We start from the raw sequence: 12,234 nt of genomic DNA, 5'->3' as shown, positions 1-12,234 counted from the left end.
AACTGTTCCTCTCCCTCTCATTAATACTCTTCTTCTACCCTCTCCACCACCTCTCACTCTTACACCTATTCTTTCCCCTTCTCATTCTTCTTCTTCTTCTTTGTTCTTTTTCTTTCCCCCTGTGTAAACAATTAGGAAATTTGCATTTATTGTGTTGTGTTCATTATTAACTTATCAGATATCAATTTGGAGCTAACTGAAAACAAACCATGTACAACTGAGAATTTAACAAATAACAGTTTTGTGTTTGGAAAAATGGTACACAAATGTTTGTGATTTTTGTAAAGACCAATAACAAGATCTGAAATTGTTTTTTCCTGATATATTAAAGTTTTGGTTGGCTGTATGAACTACTGTGAAAACATTTGAGAATTTTCTGCACGGTGTTTTGAGAAAACGTTGCATGTGATTTGTAATTTGTAGGAAATGAAGGAAAATGTGCAATCAGTTTAGGACAATTACAAAGTGTTCACATCACTGTGTTAACTGTTTTGAGAGCAGTTACCTGAGTTTGGAGGAATTTGTTAAATTTTTGATAGTGCTGTCACTTTCAGCACTTGCTAATTACTCATTGTGTTAATTTTGTACCCTAATGAGAATAAGAATTGCTCAGACACATAGTGTGTCTTTTCAGGCCCGCTAGTGGTGTAGATGTTGCCGTCTACAGTCTGACTATTATGGAAAATAGCTTTCGTATAAAGAAAATAGCAATGACATCAACAAAAGCTACATGCAATCTTTCAAAGTAATAAACTGTCTATCTGCACATGAAACTTGAGCTTCTCTGTCTCTTTGTTGTGGAACACACAGTAACTAAAGACTGTCATATCAGGATTGTTTAGATTCTGCCAGAACTCATAACATTTCTCAAGTATTTGGGACATCACAAAACAAATACTTTTTTCCATCAAAAATTGTGTTCTGATAAGGCAACAATAAAATACACTGGATGGGTTACATCAAAATTAAAATTTATAGCAATTATAAAATGTATTTTTTTTAAAACCATAATCTATTTTGCCATGTGTGTGCTTTCATTTTACTGAGTAGTTATTGGTATGCAGTGCCTAAATTTTAAAACTTAAATTGAATTATAAAATAATAATAATAATAAAAATGTACCCTATCTTACCCTCAGAACAAATGGGTTCATGCTGTACTCTATTGAGGGGGAGGGTTATTGACAGTCACCACAAGAGATCAGAACGGGGGTGCAAATTGTTTTCAAAAAAAAAAAAAACATAGACAGGGCATCATTTGGGTACTCTGTGTATTTTTATTGCTTTTCGGATAGATTGTGCATAAATGAAAATGTCTGTGTTCTCTCTCCCTCTGTATTTTCTTTTTGCTGGGGAGAGGCAGAGCTTAGCCTGCCTTTTATCTAGCTGTCAGTGCAGACCAGCGTTGCCAACTTAGCGACTTTTTTCAGACCCCTTTAGCAAAAAAAAAAAAAAGCGCCTAGCTCCAAATCTAGTGACTTTTTGGACAAACCTTAGGAACTTTCCAAATGTGGCCAGTACTGTCTTACAAGCACGAGATCTTGCTTTCCCGCTGCACTCACACCTCTCTCTGTGTCTGCTCTGTTCAGTGAGTGACTGAGAGCCAGAGCAGCACATACCTTTGATCATACGGCAGTTGACACAGACATGAATGTAAAAAAAAAAAAAAGCAAGCGCAGGTGTCCCACTGATTGATTTAGCAATGTCATGGCTAATGATATGCGTCCTTCATCCCAATTTACATAATTCATATGCAAATATTTTTAGAATGGAAGACGAATGTAATACAACATGTTTTACATGTAAAATAGTACACATTATTACATCCTAGTCTCTTGTTCAAAGTAGTTATAGTGTTCAGAAACATTTTTGATAATTGATGTTCCATACATGTTTGTTATATAGTTTTATAAAAGTTATTTTAAAAAATCATAAAAGTTATGAAAAGTAATTAAAAAACTACAAAAAAACAGAAGGAAAAAAAATCTATCTATCTATCAAAAACAGATGTCCAAATTGGGTCCAAAGTGTCAATATTTTGTGTGGCCACCATTATTTTCCAGCACTGCCTTAACCCTCTAGGGCATGGAGTTCACCAGAGCTTCACAGGTTGCCACTGGAGTCCTCTTCCACTCCTCCATGACGACATCAAGGAGCTGGTGGATGTTAGAGACCTTGTGCTCCTCCACCTTCCATTTGAGATTACCCCACAGATGCTCAATAGGGTTTAGGTCTGAAGACATGCTTGGCCAGTCCATCACCTTCACCCTCAGCTTCTTTAGCAAGGCAAAAGTCATTATCATGCTGGAATACTGCCCTGTGGCCCAGTCTCCAAAGGGAGGGGATCATACTCTGCTTCAGTATGTCACAGTACATGCTGGCATTCATGGTTCCCTCAATGAACTGTAGCTCCCCAGTGCCAGCAACACTCATGCAGCCCCAAACCATGACACTCCCACCACCATGCTTGACTGGAGGCAAGACACACTTGTCTTTGTACTCCTCACCTGGTTGCCGCCACACATGCTTGACACCATGTGAACCAAATAAGTTTATCTTGGTCTCATCAGACCACAGGACATGGTTCCAGTAATCCATGTCCTTAGTCTTCTTGTCTTCAGCAAACTGTTTGCAGGCTTTCCTGTGCATCATCTTTAGAAGAGGCTTCCTTCTCGGATGACAGCCATGCAGACCAATTTAATGCAGTGTGTGGCGTATGGTCTGAGCACAGACAGTCTGACCCCCCACCCCTTCAACATCTGCAGCAATGCTGGCAGCATTCACAAGTCTATTTCCCAAAGACAACCTCTGGATATGACGCTGAGTACATGCACTCAACTTCTTTGGTCGACCATGGCGAGGCCTGTTCTGAGTGGAACCTGTCCTGTTAAACCGCTGTATGGTCTTGGCCACCATGCTGCAGCTCAGTGTCAGGGTCTTGGCAATCTTCTTATAGCCTAGGCCATCTTTATGTAGAGCAGTAATTCTTTTTTTCAGATCCTCAGAGAGTTCTTTGCCATGAGGTGCTATGTTGAACTTCCAGTGACCAGTATGAGGGAGTGTGAGAGCAATGACACCAAATTTAACACACCTGCTCCCCATTCACACCTGAGACCTTGTAACACTAACAAGTCACTTGACACCGGGGAGGGAAAATAGCTAATTGGGCCCAATTTGGACATTTTCACTTAGGGGTGTATTCACTTTTGTTGCCAGCAGTTTAGACATTAATGGCTCTGTGTTGAGTTATTTTGAGGGGACAGCAAATTTACACTGTTATACAAGCTGTACACTCACTACTTTACATTGTAGCAAAGTGTCATTTCTTCAGTGTTGTCACATGAAAAGATATAATCAAATATTTACAAAAATGTAAGGCATGTACTCATTTTTTGTGAGATACTGTATATGCCACATGACAGGGGAGCCTTGGGGGGGCTTTAGTTACAAAAGGTTGAGAATCTCTGGCATAGACTAACAAAGACTTCTAAGCAACACTACAGAATCAACATTTGCTGTTTGGACCATCCACACAGAAGCCAGTCATGCTGCATACAGAATTGTATGCAGCATACATGTGGAACTCTAGAAAAAAATCAGATATATTTTTTGTGATGATATGGTTGTGATTTGCTTAGGCAAATACCTGGTACTGTATCTAGGTGACTTCAACATTACTTCAACACTGCTGAAAAAAATATGAATGAATCATAAAATAAACAAACTACCTCTGACATACAAACTCAAAAGCTGCTCAAAATACTCAATTTTTAAAACTGTTTAAATACAATCTTCTTCTTCTTCTTCTTCTTATTATTATAGCAGTTGCTTTTAAAGGAATCCTGAAATCCATGGTTGCTGCATCACCCTCAGCATCCTTGGTTATAGGGAAACTCTAGCACATTTTGTGAACATGCTAGGTGCTAAACAACCTGAACTGATAAGATACTGCTCTTATGTTGAAGCAGAGGAATCGCACCTCAACAATTGGAATGTGGAAATATGCATCCTTCACATCTTTGTCACATCTTTGTTTAGACACCAGTCACGTTTGTTCACCACTTGCGTCATATTTGGTGTGCATAGAATACAGAATATATATATATATATATATATATATATATATATATATATATATATATATATATATATATATATATATATATATAAACGTGTGCTGCAAACAATAGCTTTAATCATTGCTTGTCAGAGGCTCATTTAAACATGTCATTTAAACAATAATCAGAAGATTATTTCCAATGGATGACTGAGAACTTAAGAAAAAAGTCAGTTAGAGCAGGGCTCTGTAAGTGCCAGTCATAAATGTTTCAGTCCCAAACAGTTTGGGCATTGATCATTTTCCTAATCCATCAGAGCTTGATGGAACAAACAACCCCCCATTCTGACCTGAAATGTGTGTTTTATTCAGCAATACAGTCAATTGGTCTGTGATGGTGCAGATTTTAACAATAACATTAACAATATTAACAAAACTCAAAATAGTCTCAGCATCTTTGAATCCATTTCCTAAACTCAACAAGAGCTGAAAGGGAAAGAAGAGATAAAAAAGCATTGCACACAATCAACTGAGAAAATGTGTAATAGAGTACGACAAACGTGTGTAAATGTGTTTACAGATGAAATATTTTAATGTTTTTCACACCTTTGAATAATGGTTTCTTTTTTCACAATTTGTCTCTGCACACTAAAATTCTCTTTTTATAATTAATCTTTTAATTCTGTATTCTGAACCAAATATCAATTTATAATTTTTATATTTATTTTTAATCTTAGTTGATTATAAACATTACAGTATACTGTATCTGTAGTCTAAAATGCCCTAACCCACTCCTCCAAACTATATGCACATTCTATTAATCTTTATCTATTGAGAGCTAAATGAAATTAGGTCTGTACACGAGATATTTCCATCCCAATGTGTATGCTGGTGTCATCATATACATCAGCTAGTAGTAAATGCACTGAAGTGGCATACACTATTTATATAGCTACATGTTAACTTTTAAAAAAAAATAAAGTAATTAAATATACAGTGGGGTCCAAATGTCTGAGAGCACTTGTGAAAATGCCCCTATTTTACATTCTTTCTAATTTAATACAACAATTTTCATTGCAAATTATATTATTGAAAACAGCTTGAGTGAAAAATACATTTTATTTTAAATATTTACATGAATGAGTTTCTTAGTATTTGTTATGTCCCTTTTTGCTTTAATAATACTGTGGACTCGAGCTGGCATGGACTCCTCAACCTAATGATCCATTTTAGATCAAATCTATCAGTGTTGTCTGAACACATGATTCAACAGAAAAAAATGAATGAGGAACATCTGATCTTTTGTACAAAGCAGTTAACACGATCAATGTCTCAAAACTGTGTACATTTAAATAGGGACCTATAAATAGTGCAGAGTCTCGAATATTAAATATACAAGATATTGAACATTTACTTTAATTTTTAAAAAAATATTTCAAAATTCTAAAACAATCTGTTTATTTCCTATTTTAATTGACAAATTTAAAAAATCCCAGATTTTCAGTGTGGTCTTAGACTTTTGGACCCCACTTTATATACATAAAGTAAAGTCAACCATATAGGATAGCAGACTAAAGATAAAATCAGGTAAAGTACAGTATAAACAAAGACCAGAGAATGCTGTGTTCTGCAACAATATTTGTAAAATTTGCCTCTCATTCTCAAATCTTGGATGCTCTCTGTTATTAAAAAATAATAATAATAAGTTTTACATTTTGCACCAATGGCTTGGGTAAAAGACTACTAAGCTTTGATTATTGAGAAACTTGTGTGGTATAGTAACATGTAAGCATTTGTGGAAAAATTTTACTACCACCAAAGACACTTTCTGCTATGTTTTCTTGATGATTCCTTATGTGGCCTTTTTTCTATACAGGTTCCTAAGTCAGAACTACATCACTTCCTTGGGGCCTGATGTATTCAGAGATCTCCATAAATTACAATGGCTGTGAGTACAGTAAACACTTCACAGACATGACATTTTAAGATACATACAGTATCTCACAAAAGTGGGTACACCCCTCACATTTTTGTAAATATTTGATTATATCTTTTCATGTGACAACACTGAAGAAATGACACTTTGCTACAATGTAAAGTAATGAGTATACAGCTTGTATAACAATGTAAATTTGCTGTCCCCTCAAAATAACTCAACACACAGCCATTAAGGTCTAAACCGCTGGCAATAAAAGTGAAAACCCCTAAGTGAAAATGTCCAAATTGGGCCCAAAGTGTCAATATTTTATGTGGCCACCATTATTTTCCAGCACTGCCTTAACCCTCTTGGTCATGGAGTTCACCAGAGCTTCACAGGTTGCCACTGGAGTCCTCTTCCACTCCTCCATGACGACATCACGGAGCTGGTGGATGTTAGAGACCTTGTGCTCCTCCACCTTCCATTGAGGATGCCCCACAGATGCTCAATAGTGTTTAGTACTTCACCTTCACCCTCAGCTTCTTTAGCAAGGCAGTGGTCATCTTGGAGGTGTTTTTGGGGTCGTTATCATGCTGGAATACTGCCCTGTGGCCCAGTCTCCAAAGGAGAGGATCATACTCTGCTTCAGTATGTCACAGTACATGTTGGCATTCATGGTTCCCTCACTGAACTGTAGCTCCCCAGTGCCGGCAGCACTCATGCAGCCCCAGACCATGACTCTCCCACCACCATGCTTGACTGTAGGCAAGACACACTTGTCTTTGTACTCCTCACCTGGTTGCCGCCACACACACTTGACACCATGTGAACCAAATAAGTTTATCTTGGTCTCATCAGACCACAGGACATGGTTCCAGTAATCCATGTCGTTAGTCTGCTTATCGTCAGCAAACTGTTTGCGGGCTTTCTTGTGCATCATCTTTAGAAGAGATGGGACTTCCTTCTGACTGTCATGCAGACCAATTTGATGCAGTGTGTGGTGTATGGTCTGAGCACTGACCGGCTGACCCCACACCCCTTCAGCCTCTGCAGCAATGCTGGCAGCACTCATACGTCTATTTCCTAAAGCATGTGCACTGAACTTCTTTGGTCAACCATGGCATGGCCTGTTCTGAGTGGAACCTGTCCTGTTAAACTGCTGTATGGTCCTGGCCACCGTGCTGCAGCTCAGTGTCAGGGTCTTGGCAATCTTCTTATAGCCTAGGCCATCTTTATGTAGAGCAACAATTCTTTTTTTCAGATCCTCAGAGAGTTCTTTGCTATGATGTGCCATGTTGAACTTCCAGTGACCTGTATGAGGGAGTGTGAGAGAGATGAGACCAAATTTAACACACCAGCTCCCCATTCACACCTGAGACCTCGTAACACTAACAAGTTACATGACAACAGGGAGGGAAAATAGCTAATTGGGCCCAATTTGGACATTTTCACTTAGGGGTGTATTCACTTTTGTTGCCAGCGGTTTAGACATTAATGGCTGTGTGTTGAGTTATTTTGAGGGGACAGCAAATTTCACTGTTATACAAGCTGTACACTCACTACTTTACATTGTAGCAAAGTGTCATTTCTTCAGTGTTGTCACATGAAAAGTTATAATCAAATATTTACAAAAATGTGAGGGGTGTACTCACTTTTGTGAGATACTGTATACTCTACAAAACAGATATTTGACTACAGTAGGTAGATCATTAGCCTCGTTTTCACTCAATCAAACCAAACAGAATTAAAAGAATATTATATAAATCACATTAAACTGTTTTGCAGAGTTCACTAAAGTTTCCACGAAAGTATAGACAACCAACACTAGTGCAATGAAATTAAAATTATACCACAACACTGCTGAATTCTGAAATAATTTTCTGAATAATTTTCTATAACAGCAGCTCTGACAGTATTTCCAGCTTTAATAAGTTTAATAAGATTGAGCACCCCTGGCCAAATTGCATATTTTGTTGATTTCTGAAGTGAAAAGCATTAAACACAATCTCTGCAACAAACAATTTAAAAAAATTTCTGCAGATGCTAACGAATAGCTACTTTATATTTCACTAACTTAAAAAAAGGGGGATTATGGCATATGTAAAGATGTGGACACTCTCTGCTAAGTCAGTGATTAGTAAAAAAAACAAAAAAACAAAAAACCTTTACAGCATCATACCTTTTGTAGCCAGTCTTTCTGTTCTTGTTTTAAGATATTCCCCCCACTCTTCCTTGTAGAATGCTTCTAGTTTTGAAATATTTTTTGGGCTGTCTTGCATGCACAGTATGTTTAAAATCTATCCACAGATTTTCATTGATATTCAAATCACAGGACTGTGAGGGCCATTCCAACAGCTTTAGCTTTTGTCTTACTTGAAGTGGTTCATGGTGGATTTTGAGATATGTTTTGATCATTGTCTTCTTGTAGAAGCCAGCCTTTTTAAAAAATGTGTTGCATTTGCTTCCAGAATTTGCTGATATTTACTAGAATCCATTCTTCTATGTACCTGTACAATGTTTCCTGTGCTGCTGGCTGCCACACAACCCAAAGCATAATAGATCCTGCCCTATGCTAAACATTTGGCAAGGTTTTCTTTTCATTAAATGCTGCTCATTTTTTCTCCAAACATACCTTTGGTGATTTGTGGCCAGAGTTCCATTTTTACGTTGTTAGTCTGCAGCACTTGTTTCCAAAATGCCACTGGCATTTTCGATGTTTTGCTTACTTTACAAATTGATTTTTGTGACGAGGTTGCAGGTAGGGATTCCTTTAATTTTTTAACGTTTCAGGCTATAAAGTAGCCTGTAGACTATAGTAGACTATAAAGTAGTATGGTTTCTCCACCACTCCTGTGTCAACTAAATCTTTCTGCAGGTGTCACGTGTGCTTTTGCTTTGCCTTTCTGATCAGCATATAGGCAGTTCTCTTTGTGAGTTTTCCAGAGCTTGTCTTGACTTCCACTGTTGCATTTAACTGCCATTTCTTAATGATATTTTAAACAGTGAAAACTGCAAGTTAGAAACGCTTTGATATCTTTTAATAGCCTTTAAAGGATTAGCTTTTAAAGGTTTTATTACTTAACCTAACAAGTTATGTACATTTTGATACTTTACAACTGGAAGAGTTTACAAACTTTTGGACATGCCACATTGTTTTCTATTGTTTATCATATATAAAGTAACTATGCATTAATCCTTGCACAATTAAAAAAAAAAAAAAAAAAAAAAAAGGTTGTGTTGGTTTCTTTGCACTTCAAAAATCAAAATGTGTCATTTTGACCAGGGGTGCCTAAACTTTGTATACAACTGTATAAATGATGGTTTATATTAATACACTGCACACAATCTAAGGCAATCTTATCTGCACACAATCTTAATCTATTAATGGATTAAGAAAATGTGTTGTTATTTATCAATTAAAAAAATGTAATTGTTGATACAGTATAGTGAGATGTGCTGTTAGGAAATGTTTTAACATTTTAAATGTATTTTTTTTTTTTTAATTTAAAGCTTAAATTTACAACCCCAATTCCAAAAAAAATTGGACGCTGTGTAAAATGTAAATAAAAACAGAATGCAATGATTTGCAAATCCCATAAACCCACATGCTATTCACAATAGAACATAGAAAACATATCAAATGTTTAAAGTGAGTAAATTTGCCATTTTAAGATTTTTTATTTTTATTTTTTTCATTTGATGGCCACAACATTTCTCAAAAAAGTTGGGAAGGGGGCAAGAAAAGGCTGGAAAAGTAAGTGTTGCTAAAAAGAAACAGCTGGAGGAACATTTTGCAACTAATTAGCTTAATTGGTGGGTAAGAGATGTTTAATTCCTTACTTATCATTATTATTATTATTACTTATTATTATTAATTAATATCCACAGTTAATCATATCAATCATAGTGGGTCAAGTCACTTATATATTGAAGTTTACACATTATACAAGAAACAGTATTCATAAGCTACAGTCTTACAAAAGGATTCTTCAAGTGTTCATTAATGTTTTATGGCTTCTACAAAGCTTCTCTTTAAAGTGACACACTCAGTTCTTGGTTTTTACATGGCACCTTTAAGTGTTCCATCAGGGAGACAACCAAAGAAACCCTAACGGTTCTAACTTTACTAAGAGTGTATTTACAGACAAAAGGGTAATATTGCAGACTCATGTCTTAAAACGTTTCTCCTCAGAGTGCTGGATCACAACCCCATAAGGAGCATCTCTCATGATATTTTCAGTGGTCTCAAGTCGTTAATGTTTCTGTGAGTAATTGTATTGATTAATAATTTCATCTGATCAATGTTTATATGGGACTACTCAGCTGTAATGCTGTATTGATTTGTGATAGCTATGTGAATGGTCTTTTTGAGAATCTCTCTCATGATAATTTCTTTGGCCTGAAATGGGTTATATTTTTTAAGTAAAGTCTGTAAGTAAGTACTTAATAATTAATTGTAGATTTTCGTTTCATCTGCTTTTACTTTGTGCAGCTTCCCAAAGTACTTTGATTTATCATTGTAGATTATTGCGTCACTGCTATCTTATGTATGTATGTATGTATATATAAATAAATAAATAAATAAATAAATAAATAATCTGTGTTTATTACACTGGAATAATTAATTCCACTGGATATAAATCTTGATTGACATCCTTATTAAATACTATATGATGCTTGAGAATTGTACAGCTCCATCAGACACCACTACAGTTCTTTTTTTATATAGTCACCTTTTCTGTTAGAACAGACATATTCAAACTATTTTCTCCACAAGGCCCACCACCCAATCCCCCCAAACAAAGAACAAACCATACTCAAACTACTGCAGCATATTCTATATTTTAAAAAAATAAATAAATAAATCAAAAAAAAAAAAACTATACACATTAATATTTAGGTACTTAATTGGTTCTGACAACGTAACATCACTAAAGTTGATGTTCCACTGGCTGCATGTGCACTATTGCGCTTCTATTTTTATTTCTGTTCAGTGATTATTAATATATGTAAACCTGTATGAATAACAGTTATTGTAACTAGTTAAGTCTTGCATCCCTCACAAATGTGCATTTATATATTATTTTCCCTTTCTTTTAACATATCTACTGTCATCTCTACCTGCACTTTCCCTGCCGCTGGCTTATTGTGTATTGTGTGTGTGTGTGTGTGTGTGTGTGTATGTATATATATATATATATATATATATATATATATATATATAAACTATGGCTTACTCTTATGTTTTAATTTATCTTCAGTGAACTCATTGCTGAATGGACTAGCTGAAATCTCAGGGCACACACAAGTGTCCTCGTGGATATAGCTCTGTTATTTATTTCCTTGTCTCTTTTCACCGATTTGTTTTGCTTCCAGTGCTGCTTTTGCTTGAAAATGTGCTTTGTTGTTGGGTTTTTTTCCCCAGCAGTAAACCCGTGGTGTCATTTTTCAGGTGTTCTGACAAAAATGCTTCTTATTTGCTGCTTATTTAATAGAAAACAGGAAGGATTGCATGAAATGCTTGGAATAATGTTCAGCAGAAGCTAGATCTTAAGCCTGGCATCAGTGTGTGATTGCTCACTGACTGTTTTGAAAGATATAATCATTTCTGCATTTCTACAATTATCAGCTTATGTTACAAACCTCTATTTTAAATTCGGCAGGAATGGGAACGTAACATAAAGTAGGACACGTGAAACCAAACTACTATGCGTAAACATTTATTAACTAACAAAATTATCCAGTACATGAAGGATAATTGAAAAAACATGCATCATGACAAGGGAAAAAGAACAAAAATGTTTCTAAAATAATTAACAAAAAGACTACAACAACAACAATAGGACAACTCCAAAATATAGAAGCAACCAAAATTAACAATAACTGCATTTAAGAAAGAACATAAAGAAAAGGAAAACAAAACTTGTTTGCTGGTTAATCATCTCTCTCCTTCCATGCCCTGCATCAGCATCATTAATAGACTTAATCAGCAATGCATATGCAGGTGCACAGGGGCAGACCTAAACAATGAGACTCGTAAAGAGAATAGCAGAGTCATGACGTCACATGTAGGAGAAGAAACACACTCAAGGCACAGGCCATAACAGCTTGTTAGAAGTGTTTTCTTTATTTAGCGGTCTTGGATGTGATGGATGGGAGTTTAAGTGTGTGAAATCGTGTGAAAATATACTCTATAGGACAATCTGCAAATAGTCTACAGGAGAATATATTCAGTGTTTTTTTCTGCAATGGCTGAAGTA

General features: G+C 35.9%; 1 protein-coding gene across 2 annotated transcripts in view; it reads left to right on the top strand.

Annotated features, from left to right (window-relative positions):
* The window catches only part of rxfp2a (relaxin family peptide receptor 2a), a 133,387-nt gene that overhangs the window by 89,032 nt on the left and 32,121 nt on the right, over positions 1 to 12,234 (top strand). For both annotated transcript variants that reach the window (XM_053644953.1, XM_053644954.1), the window contains exons 7-8: positions 5,933 to 6,004; positions 10,167 to 10,238. In XM_053644953.1, coding sequence (XP_053500928.1) covers positions 5,933 to 6,004; positions 10,167 to 10,238 — 144 coding nt within the window. The remainder of the gene's footprint in view (positions 1 to 5,932; positions 6,005 to 10,166; positions 10,239 to 12,234) is intronic.

This window comes from Ictalurus furcatus, chromosome 16, assembly GCF_023375685.1.
Source record: "Ictalurus furcatus strain D&B chromosome 16, Billie_1.0, whole genome shotgun sequence".
NCBI lineage: Eukaryota > Metazoa > Chordata > Actinopteri > Siluriformes > Ictaluridae > Ictalurus > Ictalurus furcatus.
Note: the sequence above shows the minus strand (reverse complement) of the source record. Positions and strands in the feature narration are given on the sequence as shown.